Raw genomic sequence first — 18,484 nt, forward strand, 5'->3', positions numbered from 1 at the left:
AACACAAGACATTAGCATGCCTAATACAGTGTAGGAAACCTGTTGACATTCAAAACAGCTCCCAGTCATCTCGGAACGGATAAATACAGCTCCGGCATGATTTTTGAAGCAATCTTATACCACTCCTCCTGCAAAATAGTAGCAGGTTCAGAAAACGATGACGGAGAAGGATAGCGACCGAATATCCGTCTCTCTGAAGCAGAGCACAGAGACTCAGAAACATTGAGATCTGACGATTGTGGCAGCCAGGTGAGGCACGACAATTTGCCCTCGTGCTCACAAATCCAGTCCTGCATGATGCGAGCAGTAAGATAAGAGACACCGCTCGACTTATATTTTTACAATTTTTTTTTAAAAAATAGCCTTTTGAAGAAACCTAGTTTCACCTAAAACTGGATATCTTAATGATTATGGATTAAAGCACTGATAAATTTCAAAAGTACATAAAAGGTAAAAATACATAAAAGGCAATAAAAATTTTGTGATCATTTCCCCTGTGACTATGCCACCTTAAAATGTAACCCATCAGCTCAGCATTCAAAAAAAGAACTTTTGCTGTATCAGTTTTATTGCTTGTTGTACAACATCTCAAGCACTGTTCCCTTCAAAATAGTCCTCTCCACTGATAATACACCATTCCCATTGTTTCTTCCAGTTTTGGAATGCCTCCTGGAATGCATTTTGGGGGACAGCACACAGGTTTGTCGCCAATTGTCCTGTATTTCTTCTACGGTTTGAAAACAACATCCTTTCAATGTGTTTTTCAGTTTGGGAAACAGGGAAAAATCTGCTGGGGCTAGGTCCTGAGAATACGGTGGGTGGACACAATGGGAATGTGGGGTTTTGCTAGATAACTGCAGACGAAGAGTGACGCGTAAGCCGGCACACTGTCACGATGCGACATCCGACTCTGGTTTTTCCCACAATTCAGGCCTCTTCCTGCACACAGCGTCCATCGTGCGCACTAGGATTCCCTGTTAGACTTCCTCGTTTACCATCTGACCACGTGGCACAAATCTGTGATAGATAATACCTTTGTAGTCAAAAAACACAACCAACACCACCTCGATCTTTGACCTACTCACGTGTGCTTTTTTTTTTTTGGACGAAGTGACCCTCACTTTACTTTTATTCAATTAATTGGTTTAAATGTAATTTTTTATTTCTATTCCTTTTGTCACATCATTTTAGTTATCATATCAACATCTTCATATGCTCTCATTTTTTTCCTATATTTTTTTTTTTGCTTGAAGTCTTTGTTTATGTGATTTCAATTAATTTATGAATTAGTTTCGCTCTAGTTTATTGTGTTTTGACTTCCTATTTTTTTGTCGATGCTATTGCATCTATTATTTCTATTCCTCATTTAATTTTACTTGTAATCCCTTCTTTCGTTTAAATCATCATCTGTTTTGTTCCACCTATAGAGCAATGGGAATTTAGGCTATGTTTTAAATGTCTGTATGAGAATCACCAAAAGAAAGCACATCTGGCATCTTGTAATGAGAAATATTTTTGATACCACTGCACAGTGAATATGAACAGATTATATCGTCTTTTGTTTTTTAACCGATGGATTGGCACTCTCAAATATTTAAATATTATGATAGATAAACATAATAAGATTCACATTCACAAAAATTCCAAGTGGAAAAAGAATCATATAAAGAGAAAAACGAGACAAATGTCAACATTCATACAATGACTAAAAAGATGTGACATAGGAATAAAAATAAAGAATTACATTTAAACCAATTAACTGTAGAAAAATAATGATCAAAGTCATTTCAATAATTATTTAAAAACAGAAAATGAAAAGATTTAAAAATATAAAATGGAAAGCATCTGCTGGGATTTGAACCTACAACCTTCTGCACGTCAAGGGCTTATCCTATCCATTACACCACACAACTAGTCTATTATACAGGGTGAGTCACTAACTATTGTCACCAAGAATAACTCCAGAAGTATGATAGGAGCTGAAAAGTTGGTGGGACAAAAGTTGCATGGGGCAACAGGGGCCATAATATGACACTGGTTTTTTTGTTGCAAGATGGGGTTGCTTCAGTGATATGAAGGTCAAGCCGCCCCCCCCCCCCCTTTTTTTTAATGGGATGCTATAGTTTGGCACTTATTTTCTGATAGCGGCTAATGAACGTCCATTTACAGAAGGTGTTCGAAGTGATGACCACTGGTATCAATGCAGTGCTGCAATCTTCTTATCATGGATTGACTGGTATTCCTTATCACTTTGGCATTTATCAAAGCATATGCTCTGAAAATTCTCTTTCGCATATCTTCAAGTTTAATTGGAATGTCTTTGTTATAATGTCTTTGACACGAAGTAACACAAGGATCTCAAGCCACAATACCAAGAGTACCAATTTACACTTTCTCGTTAGTAACTTTCCTATGCCGGATATGTTTCTGATGCGTTAAAGATTCAGTTGTTTTCAATTTATCATACACATGTATGAGGTGTAGGGTGAGTATGTTGAAGATATCTTTCGGCATATAAGTGCCTAGCTCACACTGAATTTCGTTGGCAAATTCTCCGTAAATGAGAAACAAATCCACTTGTTCTTGAAGGAATACATCATTCACATTTGCTTAACTCGACAATATTAGTCTTACCATTCCTATTAGTACTGTATTGCAAAACCGTCGAATGGTGTTTACATATCCTTGGCACATTAGATGGATATGCTGTATTCGGCAAATATTTACTATTTTCACTATGCAGGGTGGTCAATTGATAGTGACCGGGCCAAATATATCACGAAATAAGCATCAAACGAAAAAACTACAAAGAACGAAACTCGTCTAGCTTGAAGGGTGAAACCAGATGGTGCTATGGTTGGCCCGCCAGATGGCGCTGCCATAGGTCAAACGGATATCAACTGCATTTTTTAAAATAGGAACCCCCATTTTTTATTACATATTCGTGTAGTATATAAATAAATATGAATGTTTTAGTTGGACCACTTTTTTCGCTTTGTGATAGATGGTGCTGTAATAGTCACAAACGTGTAAGTACATGGTATCACTTAACATTCTGCCAGTGCGGACGGTATTTGCTTCGTGATACATTACCCGTGTTAAAATGGACCATTTACCAATTGCGGAAAAGGTCCATATCGTGTTGATATATTGCTATTGTGATCGAAATGCCCAACGGGCGTGTGCTATGTATGCTGCTCGGTATCCTGGAAGACATCATCCAAGTGTCAGGACCTTTCGCCGGATAGTTACGTTATTTATGGAAACAGGAAGTGTTCAGCCACATGTGAAACGTCAACCACGACCTGCAACAAATGATGGAGCCCGAGTAGGTGTTTTAGCTGTTGTCGCGGCTAATCCGCACATCGATAGCAGACAAACTGCGCGAGAATCGGGAATCTCAAAAACATCGGTGTTCAGAATACTACATCAACATTGATTGCAGCACCCGTACCATATTTCTATGCACCAGGAATTGCATGGCAACGGCTTTGAACGTCGTGTACAGTTCTGCCACTGGGCACAAGAGAATTTACAGGACTATGACAGTTTTTTTGCACGCATTCCATTTAGCAATGAAGCGTCATTCACCAACAGTGGTAACGTAAACCGGCATAATATGCACTACTGGGCAATGGAAAATGCATGATAGCTGCGACAAGTGGAACATCAGCGATCTTGGTGGGTTAATGTACGGTGCGGCATTATGGGAGGAAGGATAATTGGCCCCCATTTTATTGATGGCTATCCAAATAGCGCCATGTATGCTGATTTCCTACGTAATGTTCTACCGATGTTACTACAAGATGTTTCACTGCATGACAGAATGGCGATGTACTTCCAACACGATGGATGTCCGACACATAGCTCACGTGTGGTTGAAGTGGTATTGAATAGCATATTTCATGACAGGTGGATTGGTCGTTGAAGCACCATACCGTGGCCCGCACGTTCACCGGATCTGGCGTCCCCTGACTTCTTTCTGTGGGGAAAGTTGAAGGCTATTTGCTATCGTGATCCACCGACAATGCCTGACAACATGCGTCAGCGCATTGTCAATGTATGTGCGAACATTACAGAAGTCGAACTACTCGCTGTTGAGAGGAATGTCGTTACATGTATTACCAAATGCATTGAGGTTGACGGACATCATTTTGAGCATTTATTGCATTAATGTGGTATTTACAGGTAATGATGCTGTAACAGCATGCGTTCTCAGATATGATAAGTTCACGAAGGTACATGTATCACATTGGAACAACCGAAATAAAATGTTCAAACGCCCCTACGTCCTGTATTTTAATTTAAAAAACCTACCTGTTACCAACTGTTCGTCGAAAATTGTGAGCCATATGTTTGTGACTATTACAGCACCATTTATCACAAAGAGATAAAAGTGGTCCAACTAAAACATTCATATTTCTTTACGTACTACACGAATATGTAATAAAAATGGGGGTTCATATTTTACAAAACGCAGTTGATATCCGTTTGACCTATGGAAGCGCCATCTGGTTTCCCCCTTCAAACTAGACAAGTTTCGTTCTTTGCAGTTTTTTCGTTTGAGGCTTATTTCGTGAGATATTTGGCTCGGTCACGATCAATGGACCATCCTGTATACGAGAGAGAATTGTAAGAGCATGTGCTTCAATAACTGCCGAAGTGATAAGGAATGCCACTCAATCCCTGATAAGAAGATTGCAGCACTGCATTGATACCTATGGTCACATCACTTTGCACACCTTCTGTAATGGGACATTCATGCAACCTTTGTGACCTTCGCTGACCTTCAAAGACCTTACTGTTACACATCATTGGATTCGTCTCGATAGCTGCTGTCAGAAAATAAGTACCAAACTATAGCATCCCATAGAGAGAGAGAGAGAGAGAGAGAGAGAGAGAGAGAGAGAGAGAGAGACAGAGACAGAGAGGGAACAAAGTTGACCTTCACATCTCTGATGCGACCCCACCTAGCACCAAAAAACCAAAGTCATTTTATGGCCCCCATTGTCCCATTCAACTTCTGTCCCACTAACTTTTAAGGTACTATCATACTTTTGGAGTTATTCTAGGTGGAAACTGTTAATGACTCACCCTGTGTACTACTTGAGCATCGAGTAAAATTCTGAATTTTTTTCGTCGATCACCCACAAATGAGGGCCCATCTGGATGAGTGGCTGCAGGGTGTGTGATACCTGAGATCTTAACCTACATCATAGTATAGATGGTTTCAAAAAGTCGATCCCACCACTGGTGATCTCTCCTGGTGAGAAGATAAAGAATCCCTTTAAAAGATGTTTGGTTTCAGCAGTATGATGCTACATCGCACATTGCACTTCTTTGGTGTGCATTTCCTGGACAGTTATCTCACTTTTGGCAATGTCTCTTGGCCTCCCAAACCTCCAGACTTACCAGCGTGTGACTTCTGGCCTACATTAAATGGCATTTGATTTAATGTCAATAAACACACATTAATTTTTAAGAATTGATGAATTATTCTTTATTTAAAAACTGTCTCCCTCCCACGTGTCACCCTGCATTAAGCAAATAATATGTTCCACGGTCAATGGTATTAAATACGTCACAGGATAAGCGTGATCGACTAAAAAGCAAGTTTTCAACAATTCACCTCATTTTTGGGTGGCAGTGAGAAAAGTATTCAGTTTTTATTACAATGCTTTTCTTTATCCTGTTAAAATTCCACTAATTTTGAGGAAACGATTACCAATCATGCCCAGTCACTGTAACAGGCACACTGAGAGTTCTGCCTCGGAACTCGTTTAGCCAGGTTCACGTCGGAAAGAACTCGAGCGAATGAGCATCAGCGAATGAGAATTCTCTTTCGCAGAAGCAGAGGGCGAACACAAGAGATCACCGTACAGTCGTGTCCAATTCACATTCGGCCACACTAGCTCCCGAGCGGCCGGTTGTCGGTCTTCCGCAAAAAGCCAAAGGAAGCTCCGTCCTCTAGGCTTCTGCATTAGATGCGGAGAGTGCACCGGGTGCCATTTTGCGAGTGAAGTTTTGTTGTTGACGTGAGCTGAATGAGTGACGGAGTGCTCCGAGTAGAGTGCAATGACAGCAGAACACAGATGTCGCAGGTGCCTGTCAGATTCGCAGCACCAACGTTGGACAGAACAAAATACGACCGGTAGAAAATTAATGAAGCACACAAATGTCCAAATGGGGACATGAGAAACACGATCAAAGATGTTTCCATTGGGTGGGACTGGAGCGAATATTTTTATTAAAAAGTAACATCACAATAAATTTCCTTGAAAGTAAACAAGTACGAATATGAATTCATTATATTGATTAAAATTAAAAATATACAAAAGATCCGATCATTCTCATTGGTTACATTCACAGTAGCTTTAATCACACGGCAGGTGTCTCACTGCCACGTTAAGGATTTTCTATGTAAAAGCAGAATAAATAAAAACTGTTTACCCGTGATCACATTCCCTGCCCTCTAACAAACTGCAGGGTGACCAAGAAGTCCTCATACCCCCTCTGTATCGAATGCTAATTGATTTGATCTGTTTTAACGCAAGTACTTACTTACGTATTGAGTGTCCAATATCAACATGTTCACCATTGTCCTATAAACACATTTCCTCACGCCTTCACGTTGTTCTCGACATATTTTTGAGCACGTCCGGTGTTATAGTGAAAAATGCATTCTCAACAGCATCATGCAGTTCTTCACTGGTGCAGATACGTGTGCCTTAACGAATTCCCGTAACGAGTTGTCAGGTGTGGTATGTCAGACCTCCTTGGTGTTCGTTTCGAGGGAGCTGGTGTTGCTGATGAACCGTGACCTATCCAGTGTTCATTAAGTAACTCACGCACTGCAAGTGTGTAGCGAGGAGGCGCTCAATCTCGCTGCAACGGCACGCATTCTGAGAGGCCTCTTTCCTCGACTTACATCTACATCTACATCTATACTCCGCGAGCCACCTTACGGTGTGTGGTGGAGGGTACTTATTGTACCACTATCTGATCCCCCCTTCCCTGTTCCATTCACGAATTGTGCGTGGGAAGAACGACTGCTTGTAAGTCTCCGTATTTGCTCTAATTTCTCGGATCTTTTCGTTGTGATCATTACGCGAGATATATGTGGGCGGTAGTAATATGTTGCCCATCTCTTCCCGAATGTGCTCTCTCGTAATTTCGATAATAAACCTCTCCGTATTGCGTAACGCCTTTCTTGAAGTGTCCGCCACTGGAGCTTGTTCAGCATCTCCGTAACGCTCTCGCGCTGACTAAATGTCCCCATGACGAATCGCGCTGCTTTTCGCTGGATCATGTCTATCTCTTCTATTAATCCAACCTGGTAAGGGTCCCATACTGATGAGCAATACTCAAGAATCGGACGAACAAGCGTTTTGTAAGCTACTTCTTTCGTCGATGAGTCACATTTTCTTAGAATTCTTCCTATGAATCTCAACCTGGCGCCTGCTTTTCCCACTGTTTGTTTTATGTGATCATTCCACTTCAGATCGCTCCGGATAGTAACTCCTAAGTATTTTACGGTCGTTACCGCTTCCAATGATTTACCACCTATGGCATAATCGTACTGGAATGGATTTCTGCCCCTATGTATGCGCATTATATTACATTTATCTACGTTTAAGGAAAGCTGCCAGCTGTCGCACCATGCATTAATCCTCTGCAGGTCCTCCTGGAGTACGTACGAGTCTTCTGATGTTGCTACTTTCTTGTAGACAACCGTGTCATCTGCAAATAGCCTCACGGAGCTACCGATGTTGTCAACTAAGTCATTTATGTATATTGAAATTACCTCTACATCTGCAGATTTTGAACCGTTAAGAATGACATGTTGTGTTCTTTCTTCTAGGAAATCCTGAATCCAATCACAAACCTGGTCCGATATTCCGTAAGCTCGTATTTTTTTCACTAAACGTAAGTGCGGAACCGTATCAAATGCCTTCCTGAAGTCCAGGAATACGGCATCAATCTGCTCGCCAGTGTCTACGGCACTGTGAATTTCTTGGGCAAATAGGGCGAGCTGAGTTTCACATGATCTCTGTTTGCGGAATCCATGTTGGTTATGATGAAGGAGATTTGTATTATCTAAGAACGTCATAATACGAGAACACAAAACATGTTCCATTATTCTACAACAGATTGACGTAAGCAAAATAGGCCTATAATTATTCGCATCTGATTTATGACCCTTCTTGAAAATGGGAACGACCTGCGCTTTCTTCCAGTCGCTAGGTACTTTACGTTCTTCCAGCGATCTACGATAAATTGCTGATAGAAAGGGGGCAAGTTCTTTAGCATAATCACTGTAGAATCTTAAGGGTATCTCGTCTGGTCCGGATGCTTTTCCGCTACTAAGTGATAGCAGTTGGTTTTCAATTCCGATATCGTTTATTTCAATATTTTCCATTTTGGCGTCCGTGCGACGGCTGAAGTCAGGGACCGTGTTACGATTTTCCGCAGTGAAACAGTTTCGGAACACTGAATTCAGTATTTCTGCCTTTCTTCGGTCGTCCTCTGTTTCGGTGCCATCGTGGTCAACGAGTGACTGAATAGGGGATTTAGATCCGCTTACCGATTTTACATATGACCAAAACTTTTTAGGGTTCTTGTTTAGATTGTTTGCCAATGTTTTATGTTCGAATTCGTTGAATGCTTCTCTCATTGCTCTCTTTACGCTCTTTTTCGCTTCGTTCAGCTTTTCCTTATCAGCTATGATTCGACTACTCTTAAACCTATGATGAAGCTTTCTTTGTTTCCGTAGTACCTTTCGTACATGATTGTTATACCACGGTGGATCTTTCCCCTCGCTTTGGACCTTAGTCGGTACGAACTTATCTAAGGCGTACTGGACGATGTTTCTGAATTTTTTCCATTTTTGTTCCACATCCTCTTCCTCAGAAATGAACGTTTGATGGTGGTCACTCAGATATTCTGCGATTTGAGCCCTATCACTCTTGTTAAGCAAATATATTTTCCTTCCTTTCTTGGCATTTCTTATTACACTTGTAGTCATTGATGCAACCACTGACTTATGATCACTGATACCCTCTTCTACATTCACGGAGTCGAAAAGTTCCGGTCTATTTGTTGCTATGAGGTCTAAAACGTTAGCTTCACGAGTTGGTTCTCTAACTATCTGCTCGAAGTAATTCTCGGACAAGGCAGTCAGGATAATGTCACAAGAGTCTCTGTCCCTGGCTCCAGTTCTGATTGTGTGACTATCCCATTCTATACCTGGTAGATTGAAGTCTCCCCCTATTACAATAGTATGATCACGAAACTTCTTCACGACGTTCTGCAGGTTCTCTCTGAGGCGCTCAACTACTACGGTTGCTGATGCAGGTGGTCTATAGAAGCATCCGACTATCATATCTGACCCACCTTTGATACTTAACTTAACCCAGATTATTTCACATTCGCATTCGCTAATAACTTCACTGGATATTATTGAATTCTTTACTGCTATAAATACTCCTCCACCATTGGCGTTTATCCTATCCTTGCGGTATATATTCCATTCTGTGTCTAGGATTTCGTTACTGTTCACTTCCGGTTTTAACCAACTTTCCGTTCCTAATACTATATGCGCACTATTTCCTTCAATAAGAGATACTAATTCAGGAACCTTGCCCTGGATACTCCTGCAGTTTACCAATATTACGTTAACTTTTCCTGTTTTTGGTCTCTGAGGACGGACGTTCTTTATCAACGATGATAATGTCCTCTCTGGTAAGCCGTCAGGTATTTTATCGTTTCGCCCAAGGGGGGGTCCCTCTAACCTAAAAAACCCCCGTGTGCACACCACATGTACTCTGCTACCCTAGTAGCTGCTTCCGGTGTGTAGTGCACGCCTGACCTGTCTAGGGGGGCCCTACAGTTCTCCACCCAATAACGGAGGTCGATGAATTTGCAACCATTATAGTCGCAGAGTCGTCTGAGTCTCTGGTTTAGACCCTCCACACGGCTCCAAACCAGAGGACCGCGATCGACTCTGGGCACTATGCTGCAGATATTATGCTCAGCTTGCACTCCGCGTGCGATGCTGGTTGTCTTCACCAAATCAGCCAGCCGCCGGAAGGAACCAAGGATTGCCTCAGAACCCAAGCGGCAGGCGTCATTTGTTCCGACATGTGCTACTATCTGCAGCCGGTCACACCCAGTGCGTTCAATAGCTGCCGGAAGGGCCTCCTCCACATTACGGACGAGACCCCCCGGCAAGCACACCGAGTGCACACTGGCATTCTTCCCCGACCTACCCGCTATTTTCCTGAGGGGCTCCATAACCCGCCTAACGTTGGAGCTCCCTATAACTAATAGGCCCGCCCTCTGTGACTGTCGGGACCTTGCCGGAGAATCGGCCACTGGCCCAACAGGCGAGGCATCCTGTGGTGGCTCGGAAACGATGTCATCACCACTAGGAAGCACCCCGTACCTGTTGGAAAGGGGTAAGGCAGCTGCCACGCGGCCAGATCCCACCTTCGCCTTTCGGGCAGGCACGCGCGAGCCCACCACTGTCCGCCATTCACCCTGGAGTGATGGCTGACCGGTAAGATGCTCACTGCCGGAAGACGCAGCGACATCAGGGGTTCCATGTGATTCCAAGGCCACCGAAGTAGGCATAGGTCTCACCACAGTTGCCCCAACGCCACTACGAGCCGACGCCTGCGCCTCGAGCTCGATGAGCCTAACAGACAAAGCCTCCACCTGCCCCCGAAGAGTGGCCAATTCTCCTTGCGTCCGCTCACAACAACCACAGTCCCTACACATGACTATGTTTACCCTACTCTATACGGTGACAAATTCCCAAGATAATCTTCTGATGAGCTACTCTGATAATCAAGAAACACTCACTGAAATACGAGACGCGAAAACTACGCTAGGTTTTCCCAGAAAAACTATTTAAAAGCTAAGCGCAGCAAATAAGTACAAAAACGCTTTATACAAACAGTACTCGCTGCTGCTGGTGCTCTCGCTCTGGCTGTCACAAGACAACTGCTGATTCAAGTGACTAGTGGCTAACGGCCGCGAAACAAACAAAAGACGGTTTTAGGGCGCTTTCTGTTCTAAACGATCAAGAAAACACTAAGAAACCTAACACGAAAACTACGTAAAGTTTTATCAAGAACTGTTAGTTACTATGCAGAGCAGATAAACACAAATAGAATCCCTTCCTTAGTGGAAGGTCGTAAACAAAATGCAAAATAAACGCTTTATACAAACAGTACTCGCTGCTACTGGTGCTCTCGCTCTGGCTGTCACAAGACAACTGAGGTAACCTGAGGTAACACCTGTAAATAAATTTGTGCCATTCACATTCCCTTCAAACAAGAACTGTCCGAGCAGATTTTGTGATGTCCTTTTTGCCCATAATGTTACGTGAGACAGGTCCTTTCTACCTCTACTGTGTAATGACAATTCTCTTTGGCTCAATCGAGAACATGTCTAGCACGTGAGCTGCAATAAATGGCGCATTTGTCTGCAAATGTGACCTCCGTACGATTGATTGCATTTGGAAATCGAGTCAACAAAGCACCACAAGCTAACACTGCTCATTCCTGTGCCTATGAGATAACTCCTTTACAAACATCAGTGGAAAAGGTCAGACCTTAAGGTCTTTTTTTGTACAATCTCGTATTGCTGTCTTCGGTGTACTGACTTCCGATATATGTTTACATGTCGACTTCGTAGGAGATTGGTCAATCGAAGGAGATATGTTGGCGAATGTCTCCTCTTGTGTCTTCTTCATTCTCCTCCGGGGCCTGTTTTTAATGCACGTCTTTTCCACTCCAGACTTGTTGCCTTTCGCAGCAGAACTGCTCCCATAATCTGTCTCACTGCCTGCTCTGTGTGTCGTCGTTCATGTACCCACACACTTTTCACTGGTTTCCTCAGTAGTCTTAACTATGACCACTCACATCTGCCGTGGCTACAAATTAGAACTCTATTGCAACTGCGAAAACATGTAAACGTGAACTCGAACAATTTTTAAGAAGTAACAGAGCTACTAAACTGCATAAAAACTTTTTATACTAAATAGAAGTTACACTCATGGGGACTTCTTGCCCACCCTGTATATAGCAGATTTTATCAACTAGCTTATGTGAGCGATTGTATGTATATTCACATGTCATTAACCATGCTTTATTGACATTAACTTCCTTATGCATACTTTATACTATCCCAAAAGATGATATAAGCGTTATTTAATTACAAAATTGCCAATATCCTGTGCCACAAATTTGAATGCAGTACACAGACAATTATTACACTTTTCACAGAACACAACCTTAATATTTTATTTTTTATTTTATTTTACTTTTTTTTTTTTATCAATAAGTCTAGTTCAGTCTGTTCTTCCAGCAGACTGCAGTTGCTCCAACTGGTTGATATAATTTATAATTCAGTCATGTACATTAAAAGACGAAAAGAAATTCCTGACAGTATCAATTCCTCGTACAACAGCAGTGAAACCTGACCCAACGCCCTCCTATTTTTCTTCTTCTTTGTCTTCTTCTTCTTCCTCATTGTTACCGCTAGCTCCCAAAAGGCATAAATGTAAGCATTTTATTTGCATCAGTCTCAGGTATCGAAGTCAGGACACCTTCATCACAACAGTGTAACAGTGTCTGGAATCTAACATTTTCAGAAAAATCAGTTTTCTACCCCCTCCTTCTTCTGGAACAAGGTCGTCCTCAGCAGCAACTGATGTACCTCAGCCACCCTTTGTGAAACAATTTAATATTGTCTGTTGTGTTATAGAATTCCAGGCAGCGACAAACATTTGCACAGGCTGTATGAGGCTGACTGTTATTACATCCTTCCTCTCAAAGAGTGAAACTGACTTCTGCAAAACTGCTACTTTGTGCTTATCTTGAACAGAGTGTATTATGCCCAGGCCCAGAGTTTGGAGGAAGGAACACAACATTTACATTCCTCACAAATTGTTTCCTTAGGAGGTACAGGGCATATGTTAATAATAAGTCCAATTCCTTTCTGCTGCACTCATCTTGGTATCTAATGCCTGAAAAAGTCGTAAGGATTTCTGGTATCTCCAGGGTCTGCGGTTGTACTAATATGCACAAAGCAGCATTTCTACATTTTGGAAACACCTGAGAATCATTAGTGGAGGCAACTTCCATTGCTATTTACACACAACAGCATAGTTACCCTTTTTTTCCTCCGTGGCAATTTTCTACCTTAACTGAATATGATTTTGCAGGAAGTAAATTATAACAGATGTCAGTCTCATAAGCATTGAAAATGTATCTGGGCTCGTAGCCCTCTAACAGTCGTGACAATGTAACATTCTTCGAAAAGTTTACACATTCTTCGAATAGACAACAGCACTGCCCAATATGAGTGTGTGAGATGAGACCTGTATTATATTGTCTATGTGCTCACCTTCATGAGTCTTTTACTCAAGTTTGATTTAAATCTTCTGTCTGGTGACAAAACTTTAAACACGTAACGTTTAATAAAGGCTCTCGTGATTGGCACTTTTCCATATCTCAAAGTTGTGCCAGAAGCCGAGCTGAATGGAGTAGTTTTCGACAGCTCTGACATTTGGAAACTAATGAAAGATAAAACATCTGAAGATAAGACCGACAACAATGAAAGGTCAACTCAGATATCCTTTAAAGAAGTTATCAGCAAGTTTCTCGGCAAGCTCTCCGTTACGACAAAATAATGAGAAATGTGATGGATAGTTTGAAGGTACTGGGTGTCTCAATGCTGCACTTCACGAACTCCCAATTACCTATTTTTCAAAAACAATCTAGGTGCTCTGAGTGAGAAGCAGTGTGAAAGGTTCCACCGAGAGAGTAAAGGAAGGTAAGGTATCAGAGCCGAAGGGATGTCAGTATGATAGCTGACTGTTGCTGGATGCTACACGTGGTATGTCCCCGGGCAGCCAACTTGAAACAGTGTTTCAAATGGAAAAACAAGACATATTAAGTGCTGCACATCTGTATTAGTGCTGAAGAACATTATACTTCATTATAATGTCAGGAGTGCCATACGTTAACATGTTGGTTTTTTATATATGTAGTATGAATTTTGTGCACCTTCATCATTAGTTTGTAAAATGAACCTTATGTGACAGAGAGAATCCCTTGGTATTTCTGAAATCAGCACATCAAAAATATCAGGATCACCCAAATGATTATAAAAAAATAATGTTGTAAGCCATTACTCATAATTAATAGTTCTGTTCATTCCTAGTTAGTGCTCCCAGACTTGTGTGTCACTTTTGTGCGAGTCGCACGAGTACACACCACTCTGGTTTCCAAAAGAGGCATTCACAACAGAAAACATGAAGACGTGTGGAAGAGTATATTGTCTCCGTACCTGTGGCAAGAATTCGTCAGCTTCTCGGTCTTCCAATGGCTCCTGCTTCACTCCAACAAACACAAAATCCTGCAACACAAACAAATTTTTTGTTTCAGATTTACTGACCAGAGACAGAATAAAATACAGAGGAAATCTGTGACACGTGTGGGGCGACGGGGGGCATGTTAATGTACATTAGAGAAGGGGGGCATTCTATCAAACATATGCCAAAACTGTGAACAGTGAGTGATTCATCTCATAATTATCCTCAAAATTGTTTAGAAAGGAAATTAAGCTCACCGAATAGAAATAAAAATCTAATGACGTACCGGCTCCACAGATGGGCGGTTAATGTGGCTACCCTCGGTGCGGGAGGAAGCTGGTTCGATTTCCGGAACGTCTTCAAATTGTTTCCGAGGAAGGGAGATCTGTTAACACAGGGATGGAAAAAATAAAATGAAAATCAATTCAGTCATTTGGTGGAAAACAATCGACTCATTCAGCTGTAATTTTACATACTGACTGCAATTATTCATTCAGTCTTTGAATGAAAGCAACATGTGGGAGCAACCAGATGAAAACATTCAACTGTTTTGCCACTGTTAAATCGTTACTGTTGACAATGCTCTGTTAACATTTGTCGTCACTGTTACGCCGTTCCGATATTTGCTTGCTATTTGAGTGCCAATAGGCAGTTTTCAGTTAAGTTTTCTGTCCACGCTTATAATAGGTGTTTTCTTAATAGCGAACTCAGCATCTGATGAAGAATACCAAAATGAACAGAGGCACGGGAATGGACGAAATCTTATGACTCCATAGAAAGTGATCCTCACGATAAATTCAATACGATGTACAATAACTGCAAGGACAACTCTTATTACGAAACTATATTAATGAATTTACAGAAAACAAATGACCCATGACAAATATTTCTCACAAAAAATACTTCTAACAGTTCTTCAATAAATTTAGATTAAAAATTACTCATTTATTTAAACATAAATCTGAGATGTAGCATCAGTTATTAACCTTTGAAAACCAACAGAAATTCCACATGCCGGACATATAAAAAAAAACTGTTATTTATGTAAATAAATACACCAGTGGAAAAATTCTCCTATCAGAGTACAAAAAAGGGCAAATATGCTCCTGTTGAAAAGCCTCTGACTGAAAAGTGTGGTACTGGCTACCTCAGTCTACCTTCCTCAGCACCTTTACAAGTTTTCTCAAACATTTTGGCATTTGATCATATTGATGATCTTTTGAACATGCTCGCAACTCACCTCTCACTCCCACAACCTCCCCTTGCTGTACTGCACTCAACACCCACTAGTCCATTTGTACTCTTCTGCTCCCACTCACCCTTTCTCACTCGTGCAGCCACAGTCATCATCATCACAGTCTCCGTCTTCCTCTACCTTAGACCTACCACCTCATTACTTCCTTCCCACTGCTGCTGTCTCTTACCCACTTCCACTTCCCCCTCATCTTTGTTTCTCTATCACTGGCTCTGTCTCCTTCACTCTTCTCCGAGCACTGTTCTGTCAATTTGCCAATTATGTTCCACTGCCGCAGTGTCCCTCCCTCCCTCTCTCTCCCTCTCTCTCTCTCTCTCTCTCTCTCTCTCTCTCTCTCTCTCTCTCTCACACACACACACACACAGACACTTTTTCCTTCACTCTTTCTGGAGCAGAACCACTGTTTACTATCTTCCAGTACTTATTAATTTTCTGTCTTTTTCTAAATGCCACCGTCTCTTCCTCTCTAACCACGGATCTGTTTGCATGCCAAAACTGTTGGTAATTTTTTTAAATGTGCTGAGGAACGTACGACGAGGCAACTAGTACCCCAATATTCTGCCGAGAGCCTCTCAAACGGGAGCATATTCGGCCTTTCCACTGGTTCCCTTCTTTAGCCTGCAAGGCATGTCTCTGATGTGAAAATAACTTTACAGATCGTTGAAATTTTGACAGTATACTTACACGAAACTGAAATAACGCAAAACTAGTTTTGCACCTCAGACAGGATTTTAAGTGCATAAAAATGTGCACGTGCTTCAGTGCCACAACTTGGGGTTCCCATAACCCTTACAACGATAACAGACATACTTTACAGCGTATTTCTTGTCACTAAATCACTTTGTAAGCTACATTTTCATCTCGTGTGCATCTTCTGTGTGTATAAGTAGAGTAACTTTGAACCTCTGTATCCTGGAAATGGGTAAAGATATCAAAACAATTTTCACGGTTGCTCAACATCAGGATATTATGAATATATTGTAAGGACTACAACCGTCTGGTGTGCACAACCATCTCGGAATAAGCAGCTCAGTTTTGATACTCAAAAAGCAAATGTTGACCTTGTACTGTAGGATAGTTACAGTAAGACAATCCTCTTGCTGGGAATGCAAATGGTCCCCGGTCCAAGGGCTATCCAAAACACACGACCTTACATTTCTGTCACCAACAGAATCTGATGTGTGAGTCCCAGAAAAATCTCATTTTTATTGCAAGGTTTTGGAATGTAACAGTAGTGTGTGTTGTCGAATGCATATTTAAAAAACTTGAAAATATTTCATTTTCCAAAAAATACTTTTTAATCACCTCTCCTTGAAATAGGAAATGTTATGTCTTTAACAAAATTGCCACCCCTAATCACAGTTCATGTATGACCAAGAAGACTGAAACACTATGTAAATAAATTCAATCAAATCCAGGGAGAGTTCCACGACCACAGATCGCTTGCGGTAGGTCGAGGCCCGCCAGTCAGAGCAGACCTGAGGCATAATGTTTGCAGACACCATTGTGATTCTGTTAGAGATGGCAAAGGACTCGGAGGAATAGCTGAACGGAATGGACAGTGTCTCGAAAAACGTGTTATAAGACGAACACCAACAGAAGTAAAACAAGGGTAAGGATTATCAACAATATAAGGCAAAAATAGAGAGCTACTTACTGTAAAAATGAAATGTTAAGTTGCAGACAGGCACAATGAAACACCAATTAGCTTTTGGCCAAAGCCTATGTTAGGAAAGAAAAAACACACACACAAAAGCAAGCATACTTCATGCACACATGACCACCATCTCTGGCAGCTTGGACAGGAATGTAGCTGTCACATAGAATGCAAGCATCTGGAGGGGGCAGGAAGCACAACATATAGCAGGGTACAGGTGAGGGGGTAGAGGGGTGGGGGTGGAGAGAAGAGCACTGTCTGAGGCTGTGTGCAGGGACTAGACCTCCAACAGACATAGTGTCAGGTGGCTATGGGGCAGGGAGGTGAGGAAAAAAGGAGCCAAAAAGGGGAGGAGTGGGGAATGACGGGTGGGTGCACTTGCAGAGGACGGAACACAGAGAGGGTGGGAGGAGAGAATAGGGAGGAGGTGACAGGACGGAGGGGTACAAACTGTCGGAGGGCGTGAGGACGGCAGGTTACCGTAGGTAGAGGCCAAGATAATTTCGGGTACGGAGAATGAGTAGTAAGTGCGCAGTTCAGAAAAGCTGTGGGTAGAGGGGAGGCTCCAGATGGCTTGTGCAATGAAGCAGCCACTGAAACTGAGCAAGTTACGTTTAGCTGCATGTTGAGCCACAGGATGTGCTACATTGTCTGCGCCACACTTTGGCAGCAGCTGTTCATCTGGGTGGACAGTCGGTCGGTATACACACCGATATAAAAACTGTGCAATGATTGCACCAGAGCCGGTATACAACACGGCTGCTTTTTCAGGTGGCCTGGACTCTGATTGGGGAAGATAAGGCTGTGGCAGGACTGGAACAGGCAGTGCTGTCTTGGTGGACTGGCCAGGTCTCACGCTTGGGTCTGGAAGTGGCACAGAGATCAGCTAGAATGTCGTAGAGGTCGGGTGGGAGACAGAACATAACTTTAGGAGGGGTGCGAACGACCTCGGGCAGGGTGTCCCTCATTTCAGGGCACGACCAAAGGCGATCGAAGACCTGGCGAAGGATGTAGCTCATTTGTTTAGGCCCAGGGTGGTATTGGGTGACAAAGGTGGCACTCCTTTGTGGACGGTTCTTGGAGGTGGTGGGGATCTGAGGGGAAATCGCACAGAAGATCTGTTTGCTAACAGGCTGTAAGAGAAGGATGACAACTGTCAAAACGCAGGAGCTGTTGGTAGTTGGTTTGT

General features: G+C 42.2%; 1 protein-coding gene across 6 annotated transcripts in view; it reads right to left on the minus strand.

Annotated features, from left to right (window-relative positions):
• LOC126426773 (zinc finger protein 723-like) overlaps positions 1 to 18,484 on the minus strand; it is a 203,167-nt gene that overhangs the window by 65,374 nt on the left and 119,309 nt on the right. For all 6 annotated transcript variants that reach the window (XM_050088762.1, XM_050088763.1, XM_050088760.1 and 3 more), the window contains 2 exons: positions 14,670 to 14,768; positions 14,359 to 14,427 (listed from right to left, as the gene is read on the minus strand). In XM_050088762.1, coding sequence (XP_049944719.1) covers positions 14,359 to 14,427; positions 14,670 to 14,768 — 168 coding nt within the window. The remainder of the gene's footprint in view (positions 1 to 14,358; positions 14,428 to 14,669; positions 14,769 to 18,484) is intronic.

This window comes from Schistocerca serialis, chromosome 11 (assembly GCF_023864345.2).
Source record: "Schistocerca serialis cubense isolate TAMUIC-IGC-003099 chromosome 11, iqSchSeri2.2, whole genome shotgun sequence".
NCBI classification, from domain to species: Eukaryota; Metazoa; Arthropoda; class Insecta; order Orthoptera; family Acrididae; genus Schistocerca; species Schistocerca serialis.